Source organism: Cygnus atratus, chromosome 14 (genome assembly GCF_013377495.2).
Source record: "Cygnus atratus isolate AKBS03 ecotype Queensland, Australia chromosome 14, CAtr_DNAZoo_HiC_assembly, whole genome shotgun sequence".
In the NCBI taxonomy this organism is placed as follows: Eukaryota; Metazoa; Chordata; class Aves; order Anseriformes; family Anatidae; genus Cygnus; species Cygnus atratus.
In genome coordinates, this window is record NC_066375.1 from 14,411,772 (window position 1) to 14,433,660 (window position 21,889).

The 21,889-nt window shown below is 45.2% G+C and overlaps 1 protein-coding gene across 6 annotated transcripts in view; it reads right to left on the reverse strand.

Moving 5' to 3' along the window:
- KCNIP1 (potassium voltage-gated channel interacting protein 1) overlaps positions 1–21,889 on the reverse strand; it is a 372,180-nt gene that overhangs the window by 25,279 nt on the left and 325,012 nt on the right. For 2 of the 6 annotated variants that reach the window (XM_050713580.1, XM_050713581.1), the window contains exon 2: positions 196–228. The exons of 2 other annotated variants lie outside the window; for them this stretch is intronic. Coding sequence is in view for 1 of the 4 variants with exons in the window: in XM_035562937.2 (XP_035418830.1) it covers positions 17,912–17,918 (7 nt within the window). In the remaining 3 variants the exon portion in view is untranslated. Of the gene's footprint in view, positions 1–195; positions 229–12,249; positions 12,360–17,911; positions 17,925–21,889 lie in introns of those variants that run through there. 2 more of the 6 variants (XM_035562937.2, XM_035562939.2) reach the window with 2 other exon arrangements.

The window sequence follows — 21,889 nt, forward strand, 5'->3', positions numbered from 1 at the left end:
CACCAGAGGGGACTTGGCCGCTCCCCCGGCTGGGATCCAGATGGATTTTAAGCACCTTGAATTTTGTTTGCTGCCAGCGTGGAAAGGGAAAACAAACTGAGCCTGGAGGGAAGGGGGGATCTGTTTTCCTGGCTAAAGAAAACTTCTGCTACAAAAATTATATGACCGATATAGTCAAACTGGTTTAAATGTTACCTCTCTGATACACGTAAAACCATCGGGCAGGGTCTAGGAAAAAGAAAAAAATTAAACAAAAAGAAAGTGACAACCACACACAACTTAGTCATTTCTTAACTTTAAGGTGACATCGGAGGGGTTCTGCAAAAGTGCTGCGGGGTCCCCTTTCCCAGTGACTGTAGGGTTTTTCCATGTGTATTTTACAGGGTTTTTTGCTGAACTGCCTCTTCCCCTTACCCCAAGGGGCAGGAAAAGGAAGTCAGAGCTCGCTGTCCCCTGCATGACCATGAAATTCGGGCAGCATGTGAAGGGAAGCATGCAGGCAGTCATGCACCCATGCAAGCACCCCTGCATGCAACAAGGCAGCAATACAGCAGTCATCCTAGCAGCTCTGGTAAGGGGCAAGAAGGACTTGGCATGCGGTTTCTGAAGCCTGCTAACAAGCAATAAGAGGAGCTCCAGCCTTCTGCTTCCTCTACAGTTGTCAAAGAGCTAAAGTATGGAGAAGTAACAAAAATGGTTAGTAAGGGTGAAGAACTCTCAAGTCGTCTGGACGGCTGTGTAACCGGTGCTCTCTGCAGTCACTGCAAGTGTAACATGGTCACTTCCTACTAGCCTCACATCCCCTAGGAGAAAGTTTCATTAACAAATTAAGTTAAAAGTATCTAAAACATATATATTTCAAAGTTATGCATATACTTTCTTGTGCTATCATTTTTTTTTTGCCAAAGAATTTGGCACGCAACATGATAAACAATAACCTTCTCAATGCACAGAGTTCTGGTCACAGTACTACTGCCTGTGGCTCCCTGATCCTACCTCCATCAGGGGCAGCTCCTGCCCTCAGTCAGTCTGGCACCCACCATTGCCATGTAGCTGGTGCCACCACGCTCCCCAAGCCTTCCCAAACAAGCTCTCCGGCAAGTACTCTCACCTCCTGGTGCTGACGGGAGGCACCGGTGAGCCCGCCTGGTCTCCTCTCACACAGCAGCCCATGTGTTTTGTCCCCCAGCTGGCACATCGCCATGACCCAGTGGGCACAAGGATCAGGCAGGCACCAAAGCAGAGCAGTTCCCACTGCCGTGTGCTTCCCTGTCCCGAGGGTTACGGGCAAAGCAGCGTATGAAGGCTGCCTGGGCTCACGCTGCACCAGCCACTGCTTTTCTCTGCGTAGACAGAGAACCCAAGACCGCATTCTCCTGCTAAATCTTACAGCACCCCACCTCTGCAAAGCTCCATGGTGTCCGCGAGCAAGCTGTGACCAACTCAGGGCCTGTGCCTGGAATCTCACGGCTGAGAAATTCCACCGTGATTTTCTAAAGCCATTTAAACAACCCTCATGCTCAGTGTTTTCCCCCTATATCAAGATAACCGTGTTCTGAAGGGGGCACGCAGAGCATGGCCTACACCGCCCCACACATTACAACAGCACGAGGCTGCTGGAGAGGCTCCAGTTCTCACCGAGCTTTCACTGCCGGAAATTCAGCTGGCCCTCAATGGAGGCAAAGCTGGATCACATGTCTTTGGGAGTAGATGTTCAAGTAGCGCAAGAAAGGAGGAATCTAGTATCTGGCAACAGATAAAACCAGCGGAAGTGTTGGGAAGCCACCAGAAGGCCTCCCAGCAGCACCACCTCCGCGGCGAGTGAAGGCCTGGTCAGGCAGCACTGCCGAGCCTCAGCACCCAGCCTCGCCAGCTCTGCCTCTGCTGCTCTCGGCCTGACGGAGGAACCGTTCAAGAGGACAAGACCAACACAAGAAGAGCACAACAGACACTCCAGTGGGCTGCTGCAGCGCCAAAAAAAAAAAAGAGCCAGCACAGAAGACACTCACACAAGACAACCAGTAGCAGAAATGATTGCTAAATGACCAATAGCAGAAGTGAATGCTGTATGACCAACTACTCGGCAGGAACAGCGGTGATAGATTAACAACTACTGACACCTCCACATTTCCCCCTTTTGAACTGAAGCTTCAAGAATACTTCTGAGAGAAGCTGGTCTTGAAGCACCTACAATAAACCACAGACATAGATCACAACACATGCTAAAGAGATCAGTACACATTAGGAGCTTTACCAAAAGCATATAAAAGCAATTATCAAGGTTTAATACACTCTATTGTACCACCTGCACTGTTATCAGAAGACATTCCGACCGTCTTGAACCGCCAAGATAGGTCTGCAATAAAGAAGGAATGAGCAGGTTGCTTAAGGAGCTCCTGAACCTGTGCTGAAGCAAGAGGGGTTGAGCCACTAGCCATGAAACCACCCGCTGTTCGGGCAATCCTGCTTTGCCGGGTAACCCAAGGACAGGAAAGAAAAATTTCCCACTTCCAAGTCGAATGAGCATAGTTTTAAATTTGCATTTTAACACTAGCTGGAAACTAATTTCCATCGATGAGAACAAAGAAATGTAAATGTAGCCATTACAGAAATCATAATGATAGTGTCCTGATTCACTGTAGGTGAAATCAATGCATGAAAAGAGCTAGAGTACGTGGAAAGGTTCCAGTGTAACAGTGGCTTTGAAAATATGAAGATCGACCAGAGATGATTAATAAATAGCAAGAAGACAATAGATGCCTTCTCTCCCTCCCCGCAGCACAATCCGTTTTTCTGTAGTGGGAAATCTTGTGGGTTATCAAAACCTCAGACTATAGGTAATACCTTCTGGGTATAAACAACGTTGTCTTTCTGCAGAGATGGGAAACAAAGCTCTTAAACAAAGGGAAGAAGAAAAAAGCTTTGTGTAACAATACATTTTTCTTCACTGGATGAAAAACTTCGCAAAGTCAAGATTCAATGAATTAATTGAAAATTAATTCCCTTCCTGATTATTAAAATAAGAACTAAGATTTTGATTCAGTCTGTATTTTTTTTATTTACCAGTGAATTACTTTTTGGAAAACTGCCCTTTTCACTAAGCTCAACAGAATGCTTAATCAGCATCCCAAATTCATGTGCTTACATCTGCTTTGCTGATTGAGTAGTACAAATAAAGCAAACTACAACATTGCTACCAACACTTAGAAAAGCTCTTCCTAAAACATGCAGTCACCGAGGCCTTGATTGTTTGTCATCTCTCCCAATAAGGGCTTCATGATTTTTTTTCTTCCTCCCTAAAATTACATCCATGTTACAGATTACTCTCTGGGCAGTGGAAATAAGAGCAACTTCTGAGCAATCCTGGTACAAGGGAAAAAGAATATTTTCTTTTTTGTCTGACTTTCAGGAACCAGAGCCATTCAGTGTAACAGGGTGCAATGGACAATGAGATGGCTGGAGGCACCTCTGCCTACATCTCTTCCTTATCAAGAAGGTTTTCAAAATCAGAAGGCAGCTTTTTAGACTCTAAACAAGAGTAATTGGCTTTTTAATAAAATAAAGGAACTCAACAGAATAGATATAAAATGAGATACGTGCAAATCCCTCACTGCCAAACGTACCACAGGGATGGGGCCTTACCTCCAGGCTTGTTTTCAGCCAGCTCTGTTGGTTTCTCTGGTACAGCAGCCCCACCACAGCCTCCCTGCTTATGGAAGAAATGTTTCTCCCTGAGGACAGAGTCAGTGGAAAAACTACCGTCCTGCAGTTGTGCAGTTGTTACCTCTGTTACCAAAGAGGCAAGTAGAAGCCTACAACAGGCACACCTCTGCCCTTGGCAGGCTCTGGTCAGCTCCCTCCGGCCCATAGCCGGGGCTGCTGAATTGGTCTGAAGAGTTACTCCCAGGATTACATCCACAATCAATCCTTTCCAAAAACTACACACGGCATTTTGCAAGCCATGGCTACAATTACATTGAAGGAACTGTAAAGGGGTATAAAACTGATGAAGCTTCCTCCTCCCACCCCCAAAAAATAACCCCAAACCCCACTCTGCTTTTCCTTATAATGCCCTGCAGCAGGAAACCTCAAGCCCTGCGAAAAAACTTCCCAGCACACAAATGGCCTCAGGGCAGAATTCACAATAAGCCACTTCCCTTAAAGGGATCAAAGAAACGGACATTCGAACACTGATCCCCCACAAGGGAGATTTGCAGAACCAGCAGTATTTCACAGAAAACACAGGCCAGTTTAGGCACATCAGTTCGTACATCCTTACAGGACTTCAACTGCTGAGTGCAGGAACTGGAGAGGTGCAACACCTAGCGCTGAGCTTGCACCATCACCCCAAACCAGCTTTCTTGTTAGCACCGAGAGAATCCCTCAGCCTCCCAGTCATCAACACCCGTGTCAGCAATGTTATCTGCTCACTATAATGCATTACAGCCAGACAGTGCCACTTCACAGCATTCAGCTGCTTATGAACCTCTTTCCAGGCTTGCTGCAGAAATGAACTACACCTCAGGCAGCTCACCAGCAGAAAAGGAGTTCGAGGGATTTGTAAAGCCTCAACAGTAAACCAGGAATAATAAAACTCATGCACCCAGGCTGCATCCCCCGTGCTCCCACCTCCCCCAGCAGTCACCTAACGCATCTCACCTCGTTACGCAGGGCTGCAGGTTCTTAGCTTGGCTCAATGCTCTTGTAAGACACAGCTCCGCTCCAGCTACAGCAAAGACTACCCCAAAGCTTCAGTTTTTCTAAACTGAAACTTAGACAGTGCTTGAAGTACAGTAACTCTGGCAAAAATAATCCAAGCATTGAAAAGAGCAATCTAAGCACTGCAGCCAAGAGTAGCAGGTGACAAGACCAAAAAAGATGACCAACAGAGAAAGCTGATGGATAGATATAGATTCGATTAAATTAAAATAAACAGCAACTGCTGAGAAGCTACACCAGATTCTTTCGCCCAGAGCTACTTGCAGCACATGCTGGCTGCCCAGCTTTCTTTCGACTCCACCACTAGTATAACAAGGTTGGGGTTGCACGAACACATCTGTACATCCATTCCCCTACTCAGAAAAGAGGCACCTGGCACACGACAGTGGGGCAGCACCTCCCAAGCAGGGAAGCAGACATCTCCCCGCCACGCTCCATCACAACGCCGCAGAGCAAGAGCCACATGGAAGAACCCTGTCACAGAAGTGACCAAGACTTAGGGCTGGTAAACAGGGGAACACCCAGCCAGCCCAGGGGAGACAGCATTTAGTCTACCTTACCAGCCAAGAAAGATGCGGTGAAGGGCAGGGAACAGCTGCAGGGCAGTGTGTAACCTGGTCACATCTCCTCTCCAAAGGCAACGCCACCAGCTGGCCCTAGCTACCCATACTGTTTTCACAGGGCAAGCTGAGCAACGCAGGGTGACTTCCAAAAACGAGGTAACGCTCATGGTAGGGCTGTCTGAGTTCTGTGGCTAGGCTTGCTCTTTTGCAAGGGCTCTGTAACACAGCTCAGATTAGAGTTGTTTCTGTGCTGCAAAGTCAGGCTTTCTTTAGGTATGGGGCACCTGCTTAGAGGAAGGTCAGCTGTTGAAGGTCATCATTAATATATATCTACTTTTTTAAATTGCTTGTGGATAGAGATAAAGATCACAAGATGTAAGGGCATTCATGCAAAACTTACTTCCTGAAAAAGTATTTTCTGGCTGGCTGCAATGAACCTTCCCTTCAGCTGGGCAGCCCAGTGGCTGGGGACACACTGAGCAGCAGCAGCCCCAGCCTCCAGGGAGGGCACAAGCTCCCCCTAGCCACCACTTTGGCAGAAGAGCCATTTCTTATCAATGGGTAACTAGCCCAGCAGAAAATTCCTGCCACAGCTACTCACAGCATTAATCTAATAAACACATTACTATGCACTTACTAGAGTCAAGTTCAGATCAGTAATCACAGCTTGGAAAAAGAGTAGGGGAGCCTCCTGCAGGTGTTTTGGCAAGGGGCAGAGATAGGAAACAAAGGAGAAAGTGGCTGCAGCCCCCTCAGAAGGCAGTGGCCAGCAGCGAGTGCTAGTCTTAACAGGGGCCTCAAGCGACAGGAACCAGAGTGTGAGCCGGGCCCAAGGCACAGCTTTGATCCCAAAGCAGCAAGGGAAGAGGAAAGTAGCAAGAATATGTTAGGTCAAAGCATGATGTTTTCAGAAGAAGCATCAGAAGCTCTTTGGAGGACACTTAGTAAATGAAATAGTCATAGGAGAGTTCTGAATTATAAATGAAGTAACTGAACTTAAAAATTTCTTTTTTGGAATAGGTTATTCATCAAAAACCTCTGATGAGTCAAGACAATGCATAACAAATGGACTTATTCTCCCTGAAAAGAATTATTGCTGCCAATGTTTTTTTCCTCATTGAAAAGCAAATCAGAGACTTCAAGTCCCTGATTTATGACTGCACTGATTTCCACGAGTGCTGGTTTGCTCCAGCTTTCGCTTAGAAAAAGGCTTTTGGAAGAACAATAATCAGTGAATATATAATGTGGGAGAATCAAGCAGCCAAATAGTAATTAGTTCAGTGCCTAATCCAAGGACATATTATCCTTGGGTTATTGTAGAAAAACACAATTTTATATTTGCGCATTCAGGCCATTTTTAACTGCAGCCTAAGAACTGAGCTGTTTCCCCCTCAGAGGGGAATTTTTTTGACCACATACACTTGTTGCTGCCCACACACAGCCTTTAAGAGGAGCCCCAAGCAGATGTGAGGAAGCTGAAGGTGAACAGACGGTGCAACAAGGGCACCCTGGGGAGCACGGGCAGCCAGAGCCGAGCTCCCAGACTGGGTACTGACACTGCTCGGAATTCAGACTGTTTTGTAGGAGATGTCATTTCCAAAGTTATGTTCCAGACTGCGACAAGAAAAAAAAGAAATAAAGGAAAGAAAAACCAAAACCCATTTTCCACAAGATGTTAGTTTTGATTACGATTTAGAAACCCCATTTTGGAAAGCCTATCAAGTTTTATTTCTCATAAACGCTGACATTTCATAGCAATACAGGCAGGATCTCCCCCCACGCCGTGCTTGCAGTCAGCTCGCCTCCTTCCATTTGCAGTGCAGCAGCTGTGTGTCGGGGTGCCCGGCTCCCCAGGTTCTCACTTACTGAGGAAGTGCACGCTGAACGAGGAGAGCTGCAATACTATGCTCATAGCCAGCCACCCACACAGGAACTCCACACAACAGATCTCATGCTGAACGGTTCTCTAGATGAATATATACTTCTTGAGCTCCTATTTCTTAAAGTGAATTTGATTTTTAAATGAAGTTTCTGCATTTTTTTTTAAATAAATATTGATTTTCCTAAGGTGAAACTCTATGCATGGTTTTGCTCCCACTTACCGAACAAACAAAAAAAGTGTTCTTGCGTTTACTAACATACATCTTACCCTCTTTGGAAACAGCAGCAGCAAAGAGCAGGATTTTCTATGTAACTAAAGGCAATGCTGGCATCCCAAAGCAGATCCCTCCTCTATCAGGAGGCAGGACTGCTCTCCACCACATTACGGCAATTCACCTCTGCAAGGACTAGGAGCAGTACAAATTGTTTCGGTCCACTCTGCTGTTCCTTCTTTGTTATTTGCTAGACACCAAGCATGCTTGATACTGATCAGAGTACAGACTTCCGTTAGAGCTGTTACCCACAACCCTTTTTCCGATGACTGATTTCACCAGTGGCAGGTGCTTTGGAAGCAAAATACCGACCGTTCATGGGGACCATGACCCCACGTGAAGGCTGGAGCTCTGTGCACATGTCCAGCAGGTCAATGCTTAAAGCCAAGACCCAAAACCCTTCTCTTCCTCTCCAGTTGCCAGCCAGGATTAAAGCCGCTGCTGAGCACCAGCAGGGGTACACGGGCAGAGCCTTCATTGCTGGGAAGTCACCAGGAGCTTCCTGGGCACTCTGAGAGCTGCAACTCCAGGGCACGCTGGCAGCTTCAGCTGCCCTCTGAATAGCCAGCAAAGACGAGTGGAAGCACTGCAAGCGGTAACGTGCAGAGCTGCTTTAGAAATCTGAATTTACACAGGCATTGCCCCGTCTGTTCACTGCTTAGTTCCTTAGGACCTTGGGAATGTGGTCCTAGAGAACTGCAGGGGGCTCCCTTTGGGCTTGACACCTTGATGGCTAACGCTGCACTATAGTGTAGTCTATGATACAGAGGGCAGCCTGGAGGAATGAAGAGAAACACAGTGAAGTTGCCTGCACCTTCACAGGACCCCTTCACAGCAGGAGAATGCAGAATCGAGGAGTGAAACACTGATACTAAATAAGCATGCTACAGATCACATCCAAATGAGACAGCATCACCCAAAAGAATTCTTTCCACCTTGCAAAAACTGTTGTATAACTTAAGCAGATTGCTTCACATTTTAAAGTGCAATTAAGCAGAAGATAAGTACCGATTAAGCTCTATTTGCACACAAGAAACTGCTCAGAAAATATTGTTTCTATACATACCCAGGTTTTTCAAAAAGGACATGATAAACTTACTGGAGCACACTACTCCTGTAAGAGGCCTTTTGCACAAGCACAGTGTGGCAGCAGCAATTTGTTTCAGGACACCAAACAGACTGTATTTCCTGAGAAGGAACTTGTCCCTTTTTACCTGGCTCACAGTGACACTCCCAGGACTGGCCACCAAGTCCTGCCCCCCCCGACGTCCTTGCTGCTCTCGACCCCTTGCAGTCCCCTGTGCTCCTACCTGCTAGGAGAGGCATGAGCCTCCTGCGTGCCCAGGGGAGGCCGCTCCTCGCTTCCATCGGCTTTGAGCCTCTCCATGGAAAGGCAGCGATCCAGGGCATCGTCCTGTCCTACCGCATGCTCCAGGAAACGGCAGGCATATGCCGGACTGCTGTGCTGAGCTCCTTACCTACCTGCACCACAGCCCCTGTACAGCAGGGGCTTGAAATTTGACATGGGGGCCAGAACCAATCTCACTGGAGCATTTTTTTTTCCAGTCTGAAGTGTTTAGGGAATTAGCAAAAGATCACGAAAATCATCTCTCCCAGGACTGTAGGGGGAGATTTACTAAGCATTGCTAAAAAGGGATTTCTTTTCATTAAGAGGTGATGCAGAGGCACTCAGGGAAGCAAATGGCTTCCAGCTAAGCCCTTCAAGTCAGCACTTCAGATCTCCCTCCCTTTGCTCAACCAGGCTGTAGCAGCTTGCCAAAACCCTGCAGTACCCACTGAGGGGTCCAACAGTGAGAAGACCCTTCCCAGAGTGCCCTTAGCCACACCAGCATCTCTCCTTGTGCCTTTCATGGGACAAGCAAATGGAAATGTGTACATAGTGTGAAGAAGGAAAGATATTTTACAAAGGCTTCTGTGCCCCACTGAGAAGTTGGATATCACAACAAGGCACAGCATAAACAGCTGGGGGGAGAGGGGGAAGCCAAGAGACCAGAACACTGATCTCAAGCAACAAACAACCCCATACAATAGAAGTGAAAAACCAAGCCAGCCGCAGCAATGCGGTGGCAGAACAAGCAGGGTAATGCTCTGCCGCAGTCAACAGCGACCCTCAGAGCTTCAGTCACTGCCGGTATCGTGCTGCTACCCACACCCCAGACCCAACCAGGCACAGGAGCCGGCGGGAGCCAACCCACAGCAGCTCCAGCCCAGCAGCAACTCAAGCAGGTGGAGGCAAAACCCCTGCAGACAAGGTCGGAAAGTTTCAGGAGACTGGCAATAGCCTGATCATTTCCAAAATTTGGCCCAGCTAGCAGTGCTGGGAACCTTGAAAGTTTGTTCCACTCCTGTGGCAAAAGGTTAATGGAATACACAAAAACCCAGTTCTTACTCCTTTCTATTTTTATTCTGCTTCTCCTCGAAGGGCAACAGGGACCGCACCAAGGCTCAGGATTGTTAGGCGCAATTTCTTGGCACACTCCCTGCCCAGGATGCAGCACGCAACCAACTCAATGAGTCGCCATGAAGTCAAACTACATAATTATTTGACTTTGCTGTGCTAAAGTTACAAACTTTAAATTCCACTAATTTGTCTGCAGTGTTTTCTGCTTCTGAAACAGCCATTTCCAGACTGGAAGGGGAAGGCCATAAGGTTTATGGCTTCCCAGGTTGGCTCCTGCCTTTGATAAAAACCCCTAAAAACACTGGCAGATTCAGAGCTCTGGTCTGTATTCAGAATACCACCAACAGAGCAATCTGAGGCTAACAAACATCAGTGCTTGTAAACACCGGAGCTATTCTGGTTGACACCGCCTGAGGACTTGTGAGGCTAGAAAACAAATACGCAGTTGAGAACATGACCAATGCCAGAACACAGCTTATTAAATTTTCATGCTGACTCTGATTACTTTCGTTTAGCAACACAGATGTGCAACCAGGACTGGGAGCTATAGTGCCTGCAAGTACTGGGAAATAGCTAGCAATACGAGCAAGATTTGGAAACCAGTCACTTAGGTCTAATAGTGCTTACACGTACGCTTATCAGCCCTTACTGGTGACTTGATTTTAAAGAAGCCATGAAAACATTTTAATATATTAGATTTCATAATTTGGTTTCTTCCATTCTGTTTTAATGAAGTCACATATTAGTCCACAAATGAGCGAGAAATAGGAAAGCATTGCTAAGAACCGCTGAAAACAACAACAAGGAATTAAAAAACTTAACATACACCAACAAGATTAAATAGGAATATTTTGTCTGAAATGTAAATGCTGAGCAGCTCTAATCTATTCTGTATGAGCAGAACTCTGTAAGAGCAAGATGCAAAAGAAACAGATTTTGATGAACGTGCCATCGTGGATAAGCTCATCCCAACATTAGCCTAGGAACATCCCAAATACAGAGCTGCTCGTGCACATCAGCCCTTTGGCTCTTTCCCATTTGCTCCGGGCTCTACCATCTGTGTGCCACAGGACCACTGGCAAAGGGAAGAGGTAACCAAGATGGGAGTGCTGATGGCAGCTGATCAGGCTCTGACCTGTCTGTGCAGGTGCTCACTGCTTTTTGTTTTGGATAAAAAGAAACATTTATTAGCTTGAAATAACTTAGTTGGAGGAAGCGAAGACTAGAGGAGGAAAATTTTCCTTTCTGAATGCTTCACATTTCCTTCTGTAATTTCAATTCCCCTTTTAATCATCTACAAGAAGTGTAATAAAGCTTAGGCATATTCCCAGAACAACAGAAAATCGGAGAGCTAGAGCTGAGCTCACACAGCGGGCGGCTGCAGCTAGAGCCAGCACGTGCTGCCAGCCCTGCTCCAGCCACTGCACACCCTCACACCCCGGGGCAGGACACAGGGCACCGCTGCCCCTCCTGGCCTCAGTCACAGGCTGGGCACCCTCACCTGTCCCTCCGGTCACCGGTGCCTAACAGACACCCAAAATGCCACCAGGGTGCTGAGCTGCAGCAGCTGGAGCATGCACGGGGCAAAGATGGGCACTGTGTCCAGCCACCGCTCCCATCGCTCGCTCCCCAGTGGGATCACAGACCCTCGCTGCTTCTCTGTCAGGAAGCGTGGCAGACAGAAAATGGACAAATGAAAGTTTGTGCTCTTACCACAGTGTTCTATCTCCTTTTACAAGGGAAAGGATTAACTGTTTGAGCAGTTAAATTAATTAGGACTTAATTAAGATACATTTGGACATGCATCCTCAATTTGAGCTTCCCATGTGTGGATTTAAGAACCATGGGAGAGGGATTAAGGTAATGTTAATTATGTTCCACTTATATTGACTATTTAAATAGCTATCCCCTTCTAATTATGAGCCTCTCCAACTCAATTTCTTGAAGAAAAGCATCCTTACCCTGAAATTCTCAAGGATGTTCTTCAGCCAAAAGAAATGTCTCCCTGTACAGCCGTAAATTTATTCAAGCCAAGTGAAATGATTCTAGATTTCAAAACATGGCGTGTTAGTTCAGAAGAGCTCTCCTGGGGTTCTTGCAAGTTTTTAAAAGCAAGGAGATGAGCAGGCAGCCGCAGGGGGGTTCGCACTTAGAGTGATGGTTCCTGTCAGCAACACAAGAAGCTGGACCACGACTTTCATTTTGAGGCTTACTAATAACAGAGAGTCCAAAATAATTGGGCAAATAAGTGAAAAAGAACAGCTAATCCCAGAAGAGCAAAGTAATTTCAAAGGCTTCCCTAGGGGCCAGTGCAAGGACACAGCCTCTAAACCCTGGTAAGCCCTTAAAAAGTTCAATTTCTCAGCCTCAGGTCATACCCTTGTTCTCCCACCTTGCTGCCTCTTTCCCTCCTTCACTCCTGCTGTTGCTGAAGGCAAATCCGCTGCCGTGGCTGCAGGCGGTGCCTCGGGACCGCTCACCTGTTCTCAGGCACTGCTCATGGACACCCACTTCAGGAATAAGACGCCGAGCAGAAGGCACAACTGGCTGCTCTGCACCAACTGTATACAATTAAAAAAATAAAACATCCATTTACAAAATCCCAAACAAATGAAATTTCAAACACCTTTTGTGCAACGATGATCTAAGTTATCATTACCAGCACGAGTCAAGGAACTTTAACCTTCTTTCTGTAACCTAGCCACGCGTCTTTAAAATGAATGCAGTTTTCACATTATTTAATTTCTATAATTTAGAGATGCATGGAGAAAAAGAATTATTTTCCTTTCTGTTGCAATGAAAGGCCATATTTATTTCACTAAAAAAAATCTACCACCATTATTTATTAGCAAGCAAGCAAAAAGCTCATGGGTATAATAAAAATTTGCTACATAAAGCTGCATCTGCCCGAGGAGAGGGAGAATTAACTGTAATGAAACTGGTTTAAAGAGCCTCATATCATCACTTTAAAATACCGAGAAGAAAGCAGAGGCAAAAGGAGGAAGAAAATTTTCCTCGAATTTACAAAACATTATCTGCTCTCCCTCAGGAGGCCAAGCCAAGCTGCTCTCTTCTTTGATAGAAGGACTGTGCTCTCGTACAACGAGGAAAGAGAAACGCATTGAGGGTGACTCCATAAGGCACACCTTCAAGAGAAGAAATCCTCAAGATGAAAACCTTCCCAGGTGAAGAGTACCTGCAAACAGTATTGTGTTTGGTTTGTTCTCCTCCCTCTTACCCACACACTCACTCCGCCCACAGTGCCCTGATTTGCAGCCCTCCTGATTATTTTATGAAACTGATCCTGTTATTTTGTACCTCAATAATGCGTGGGGAGGTTTCATGGTGGAGAAAGGCATGGAATGAGAATCAACTGGGTATCTCAGTCCAAACTTCACTACAGCGTCGGATGCAGCTCAGTTGTGATCAGCATTACCCCAGCTGATGCTCTCTGGCACCCCTCTCAACAGAAAATGGGAATTTATGGGGTACGCACAGAGCTGAAGGGGACAGGTTCCCTTCCCACTAGTGTAATCCAGAAACAAGTACAAGTCAGAGGAGTTCAACCAACATCAGTGAAACACAAAGCAGCTTTTCACACCAGGCAGCATCTCCTTGTACTTAGCCAGCGACATGGCAATTCCTATCGCTGCTGACTGCAAGGCAGCAGGATGACACGCAGGTCTTGCGGTGCAGGAATCCCCTGTGCTCAGTGGCGCTCTGACCAGACAGATGCACCTGAATGGAGAGGTCACAGGGAACTCAAGAGGAACAAAGCCTTTATGTACCCCGTGTCTCCAAGTGATGCTGCAGTCCGTAAATGCAGAGCAACACATGCCTAATCCATTTTCTATGCTATTAGCTGTCTTACAAAGTTCATAATAGCTTTAATACCGCAGAGTGCTTTGATTTAATTCTGAAGAAGGTACGATTTCAGGGTTGATGAAATGAATGGCTTTTGGCATCTTCCAGACAGCTAATTGGTATATATAAATTATTTAAATCATTATGGAGTTGTGAGGATATTAAGTTTTCAGCAAAACCAGACTGAAATGTGGGAGGGGTCTGAAAGGACAGATATATATGTTTGGCTATACGTAGTCTGATAGTGTTATTACACGCTGCTAAAAAATATAAAGATCATAAACATTTTCAATCATTTGTATGATAACCTGCAACAAAACACTAACTCTGTTTGTGCTGTACACCCATCTGCATAGCTGCCACACTTCAGCCAAATTCCATTATGCTTCAATTCCCCCAAAAAGCCTTGATCAGCATCTTGAAGCTCAGGGTAAGTGTAAAAACTTGACAGCAACAGAATTTAAGAACTTCTGTCTGAAAAGTATTATTCATTGCTGGCCTTGCACAGATACGGTTTTTATTTTTACTGTTACTTCTACAGAAGTGTTGATATGATGGAAATAAATAGGCACATAAACAGTGTTTTGAGAAGAGAACTTAACTGATGCCAAATAAAACAATCAAGCTAATGGCCATTATGTAAGCATTGTACTTCCAGAATAGGATGAAAAAAAGTTAGTTAGCTCCTTTCTGGCTTCAGACAAGTAACTCCCTGGACACTCTGAGCAGGTGAAGAAGTTACATTAGAAATTCATCTTCGCTACCCAAATCTTCCTGATGGGACTGACCTCATGGCAAGTCACCCAGCAGGGCAGCAGTCAGACTGGATTAAAATCAAGATCTTTTCAAGCCTCAGCCTGAATTTCACCTATCAGGTGGTAGTTCAAGTTATATGCCCCACTAGGTAGTACAGTAAACACCATAATAACCAGAGCAGATATATTCTGCTACTTGGTTTGGATTTCCAGATTTTGTAAGAACTATTTTAGTGCTCCCCCACTGATACACTCATGTGCTACTCCAGCTCCTGCTGCTGCGCAGGAAGAATTCAGACATTAAATACATTAAAACAGACGGAATACAATATTGTACCATCAGTACACGCACCAAGTTACCTCAGAAACGCACCTTAATAAGGTCAGTGTCTTGTTACAGGGCCCTATGGCATCCAAACAGTTACCCAGCTGGCAGTAAAGGAGCAATGACAGCACCCTGCTAGGATCTACACGTCTGAAAACCTGAAGGCATCATGAGTAGCTGAGAGAGCAGGAAGGACTGAAGAGATCTGAACTTCCAGACAAAACCAGCTGACATTTCACCTCCTTCAGAAAGATTCTGAGCCCATCTCCAAAGCCAGTTCTACCCAAAGAAGAGGATATTTGGACAGATATAATGTCACGAGATGGCTTCCTTAAGAAGCTTGTCCTTGTGCTGGTGCTCTCCATCTGCTCCAGCGACAGCCCCCAGCCTCTCTCACCACCTTCACCAAAGGACAGCGGCATTCAGGAACAGCTCAAAACTCAGACACCCACTTCTAGCCCCCTGCAATGTGACAAGCTCTTACTGCAAGGAAATGAAACTTGAGAGCATCAAGATAGACTTAGCTTTCTATTTCATACTTCTTCATTCAGCTCACATCTCTAACTTGCTGATACATTTTAATTGAATTTACCGGCAAGGATGTGCTTTACAGAAAATTTTATCTACACTCCTGAGGATTAGTAGATAAGGACAATTAGAGGTTAGACTGAACCCCTCACATCAGTTGACACTATGCAACTTTAATGCTGTGATATATTTGGAAGAAAAAACCTTCTCGAGGAAATGAAATCCATATTATGCTTACAATCTCCTGCCTGAACCTTCAGGAGCACTTGTTTGCTTTTGATTACATTGTTCTGGAAACACCATCCCTGCAACACAAAGTAACCTGCATGGGACTGGAGCACATTCCTGCCTGAATCCCCCATCGCTCAGCAGCTCTTTATCCCGTAACACATCAGAGAAAGGTCTCCAAGTGGAAGGAAAATAAATGATGAGAGAACAGAAGGCCAAGCTTATCATATATACCCAGTTTGACCAGTACCGATCCATCACAGACACTAACATCAGCCAAGCAGCCCGATGCCCAGTTTGGCAGCACTAGGGAGCCTCCAGCTTCCATAGCCAGCGCTTACACAAGTTACAAGCAGCTTTGAGAACTTCTCAGAAATAAAGTTTGCACAAGGGCGAACAGATCTTCAGTGACGTCACCATTCAAGTTTAGAAAACACCGTACATTTATTTTTTGTAACCCACATTAGCTTTTCCTTAAACCAAGGATTTGCTTTGCAAGCTCTACATCCACTGAGGTCTTCGCATTGAACACGCCTACCCCACTGTCACGGTGGCCATTTGACACGATGTGGGGGTACACACACGAGTGCATCACACAGCGTCATGTCTCATCTCATACCTGCTGTGTTTCTGAAGCTGGGAGGCCACCTGGAGACTGCTATTTTGCAAGCAAGGGCAGAATTGATGCAGCGTGTTGCAGCCCAGTCTTTCTTGCAGGTAAAGCATAAGATCCTACCCTTTAGAAAGCTGATAGAGCAGCTTGTCCTCTATGCATTTTACCCTCCAAAAAAACACAAAACCAAACAAAAATCCTTGCAAAAAATAAGGATATCCATAAAGTTTTATTCAATTCTATTTAACTTCCTTTAAGATGCACAAATATCAGTCTCTTCCCACATCCTTCAACCCAGCAGAAAAACTGATTAATTTAGGGAGGGAGTCTGACTGAAGAGCAGCCAACTGGAGGAGAAAAACTGTAAGTAGGTACAGAAGTCACGGGCTACTGCATTTCTGTATATTTGGGGAGTTAACAAAAGCACAGAAATCATGAAATGACGGCGTGAGAAATGCTACCAGTTTTGCTGTGGTATATTGGTATATTCTTTTTGTATGCCTAAAAATGTATTCAAAAAAATAACAGTATAAGAGACCCAAGCTGTCCCCTTTGAAGTCATGCTTACCAGAATAGCTAATTAAGACAGTTACCTTGCTGATTCATCACTATCACAAAGGTCTGCACTTTCCAAACCATTAACAAACTCCTAAGTCAGCTCAATGCCTAAGTCCTTCAAACACTAATGCGTAAAGCGATAAGCACTTAATTTCACTTTCTATCCCGTCCCCAGAACTTCACCCCACTGAAAAGAGATCCCTTTCTCTCAGCCACCTGCTACATAAAGCACAGAAGCTCCCTCCATACAGTTCAGCCATGCACAGTCCTCCAACAAACACGCACGCAGCCTGCTGTGCTCAGGCTTTCTGTTGATGACACAACTGTAACATTTATTGAAACATGGGATTTGTGCTTTCAGAAGGAGGTTGTTCTTGCTGTTTTTCTACAATCTTCATTCACTTCTGTATCTTTCACCACTACACCCTAATGCATTCTTTTTACCAGAGCAGAAATAAAGATTAAAACAACAGTTGTTAGCCTCTGTGCTGCCCCAGGTGAGTATGATGCAAACACCACTTGGCTCTGCAATGCTTTCTGCTGAAGACGGGTCTGGTGACACTGAAATGCTTTCTGAACAGGAAGACTTGCCACGCTGCACACAGACCAACTATTGCACCAATGGACTAGAAATACAATCCTCATCTATTCATTCAGAACTTCTGAAGCAGAAGATCACAAACAATACTTCCTACAGGATGACTGACTGAATTACAACCCTGTGAGAGTCCCACAAAACTTCATAGATCTCAGGCTGAACACCTACATAGGTAGGTGATTACTTCAGCAGGAACTGTGAAACACAGGTGGTGTATTTTTGTTGCATAAAAGATGAGGAAGTCCTGCTCCTAACTTCCCAGGATTGCTGATCTCTGTGTTTTCCCTATCTTCAAAGAACTGGAAGACCAAAGGCAGGATCTTCTGTTTTGTCCTAGAAGGGACACATGGCTAAAGGAGAGGGAACAATTATAGTACCATATAAATTTTTTTTCACATCTTTCACTTCAGTTCTCAGGCTACACTGGAACAGCTAATGATGTATGCTTACAAGCAAAGGTCACGGATTTGCCAAAAATGCAATAGAGAGAAACAAAACTGAACAGATATAGCACATCCTTGTGCAGGAGAGAAGCAGTGAATGCATTACATCTTGAACTGTATAATAGTTTTGATCCTGTCTCACACAACATTCTCCTTTGAAAGCTGAGGGAAGAACAGTCTTCGGAGCTGCCAACGACACAGATGGGAGCTGGCTGGGCAGCTGCTCAGAGGGCAGCCTCTGTGGTTCAGCATCAGGAGAACGGAAGGCACCAAATGGGAATCCACTGAGGTCCTTCCTGGGCCAACTTGTTTATTACCAACCTGGTTGGTCAGACAGAGCAGGTATCATGTTGGACAGGACTGCAAAAAAATTCAAACAGATCAGCAATGTGAGAAAAGGCCTGAAAATATCTAGATGGAGTTTGATAAAGGCAAACGCAAAAGGCTACAAGGCAGAGAAGAGAAACAAATGCACAAAGAGAAGATGAGGAATAGCAGTCCAGGCTGAAGATCTGCAGATAACTGTGGGTAAGCAGCTGAACATAAATGAATAGCTCCACGTTGCTGCAAAGATGACGACCACCTCACTGGAAGTGCAAACAGGAATACACTTGGCCAGCTACGTGAAGCAATCCCTGCTGTGCTCAGAGGCAGTTAGGTCACAGCTTCAAAAAAAAGTGGTTTACTGACAAATGCTTTGAGAAAGAGCAGTGAAAACAATCAGAGGCTACAAACTGTACAACAAAAAAAGAACAAAAAAGTTATTTACATTGGGGGAGAACAAGCTGAAAGAACATAATACTCTTTATGAGGTTTGTGCAAAGATGAAAGATATCATCTGTTCTCTATGTCCACTGCTGGACTGAAGACAAAACGTTGTACTGAGTCTGTCATGCTGGCATGGACTTACTAAGGCAGGTATGACCTTGCTTTGAGGCAGCGGGATGGACTCTACCTTTCTCATCTACTTCATTTTAAGAAGCACTCCTATACTTGTCCCATCACAGCTTCCCCCTGCCCAGCAATCCTAAAACCTACAACTTTGGCTCTGACCAGGTAGGTACAATGCTTCAAAGAGTTTCAGCTTCTGTGCCTGTGCAAGTTATGGGGTGCTTGTGGGATATTTATACCTACTGATGTGAACCTTTAATTTGGAAAGTGCTTAAGTAAGTGAATTAATTGTTTTCTCACTAACCAAAATAAGCAAGGAGACACCAAACACCTGCAGGGAAGTCTCTGAACCAGACTACATGCTAAAGACAAAGAAAACGTTCAAGGAAGCCTATGTGGAAAGACGAGCGCTGAGTGGCTTCAGGGCCACCAGGTCTGTGTGCAGAGGCTGTGGCAGTCTGGCAGTCTCGCTTGAACATGGAAATCTAGTAAGCAAGGCTTAGGGCTAAGCTGGGAGGGTGGCACTGCCCCAAGGCGGAGAGACCAGAAGAGCAGAACCTCGGGTCCAGTCACAGGCTCTGTATAGCAGTGACACTTACAGCCTTCTCACAAAAAGCAGAGGGACAGGGACACAAGACTGTTTTCTTTAAGGCAATGCTGTATTTCAAGGGGACACAGACAGTCAATAGAGAGCTCCACAACCCCAGCACACTGCAAGGTTGCCGGCAGACAAAACCCTGCAAGGGCAAGAAACCAGATGAAACAGCAGCTGCAGTAGCAACAGGAACTATACGTGCCTAACCTAGATGCAAAGCTGGAGGAGCGCTGCACGCAGAGCAGAGGGGAGCTGTTAAGCCACGAAGACATAGCTTACAAATATACAAACACACACAGTGGGTTCACTCACAGACCCGACAGTAAACAGGATGCCGAGCAGGGAAACGTGAAGCATTACTGTAACATGAATATAAATGATTAAGAAATTTCTATTTCAACAGAAAGGTTATCAGTAGGGCAACTACAACAAACATCAGAGCAGCACAATATGCTCTTCCAAATACAGCCATAAGTAATTACAGCTATTAACTGCATCACTCCATGGATCCTGATGGTTGAGGCAGAATCGCTGCTGCTAGAACAAATCCTTCGGAGTTAAAAGGCTTGAATTGCCTGTCTCAAGGAGTACCAGACACTAATTGCCTCGGTGTTAACACAGCAATGGCATGAACAACTCAAGTTCCTCAGGGAGTGCAATGACTGCAATTAATCAACCACGTCAAACCTTCTCCTTAGCAGAGCTGAAGCTGAGAGGAAAGCCCCAGAACATCAGAGGCAAGTGTCAGGAGTTGATCTGGAGAGGCTCCTTCGGCACTAGCAGGTGCTGAAGTGAAATCAGAAGACAACATGGAGCAAACAAAGTTCACTCCATCTCCAACCAGGAGCCAACGGCTCAGGCTGTCCACAAAGCTCCCAGCATTCAGGAGAGCTCCTGCCACAGACTAGATAATGAAGTCTCAGGGCCAGCTAATTATGTGAGAGACGAAACCTCGAAAGCTGGAAGTGTTGCAATAAATTCAAAGATTTCACTATAGGAAACAATGATTAGTCAGGATAACTTTTTAAAAACTCAATGATTATAAATGCACATATACGCTTCCCCAGATTTACATGGGCATAATCCTACACAAGAAGAACACAAAACAGCAGAAAACCAGGAATCGTGAGGTTAATTTAATTTTGGCTGCACACCCCTGGCTCTGTACTCTCTTGGGTGTATGTCATTTCCCCATACAGACGTGGGTAATAACTTCATGAGGAAGGACCATGCCCAAAAGTACTAAAGCTCAGCAGCAGCACTTGGGGCATTTGTTTATCTGCTGACTCCTTCCCTTCATGCCGTGGGACTTGGTCCTGCCAGTTATCAACATAGGAAAGTTAGCTGTCTGTCTGCAAACGTGGTACAACTATGCAAAGACAAGCAATACTATCATAATATATCCCTGACAATGGAAAACTGAGGTTCTGAAATGGATAATCCACTTCTCCCCCCCTCCAAAAAAAAAATATAATAAAAAAGGTATTTTACTGCTATACCTCAGAACCAGGGTCTCATTTTTACCAACTGAACAGTGAATCATTACATTAACTCAGACCAACATATAAAAAAAACAAACCCTGAGACCCAGTGGAGATACTGCAATTTAATATTTGCAATAAGATCTGTAGCCCAAGATTCTGATCTACTAGACTTGATTCACTTCCCTACATTGTCATGAACATGAAAAAAAATAAATGAGTCATGAAGACAAGGGCCTGCTTATGCACACTACCACAGCTCATGCGGGGCTTATGTAAAAACATTCGAATTCATACTGCTGCAAGACATGGAAGTGGATGGGACTGAGAGGGATCTGCTGCACCCTCAACACTCTTCATATGGGTGGGAAACGACCCAGTGTGGCCTTGTCAACAGATGCCTCATGGCAGAGCTACAGAGTCCTGTAACGTGACTACTTATATAACTTCATGTATGCCACTAAAGGGCGTACCACTTGGCACATGGATGACCACATATGTGAGAGCAAGCTGAAATTTTACCAAGTAATAACAAAACCAACATCTCTATCCCACATCAAACTACACGTACTATCAGAGTCAGTAGAGAACTGTGCACAAAATTGCCACTTACTAGGCAAAGAGCAGTCCTTAAAAACACAATTTCAATTAAGAGCAGGGATCCTGCAGGGCCAACCCCACCTGAGCAGGCAGGGGAAAAGTCTCACTTCAGTGGTACATCACAACGCGTTATGTTTTATTATACAACTAACTATGGTATTCAGGAGCGTGACCAAGCAATCCTCAAGGCTAACCATTTTTTCCTTAAAATACAAGCAGCATCACATTTAGAAGTTTTATACGTTTCTGTTTTGCCTATAAAAACATATTGCAGGACCCTGCCAGGAAGGCAGGTACACGAAGTAATGCAGGTCATTTCTCAGGAACTTCCGGGAAAGTTTTCATTGAGTTTCTGCTCTCTTGTATTCAAAGGTAAAAGTTTTGAATTTGCGTTGTAACTTCCATGACTGAAAAAACAAAAACAAAAAAACAGTTGAGGTAAGAAAGTGCTATAGTAGAACACAGTACAGAAAAACGTGAGATACAAAATTTGTAAGAAGCATGATCCAGCCAGCACTGTCATCAGGTGCCCTATTTAGGGAAACCCAGCAAT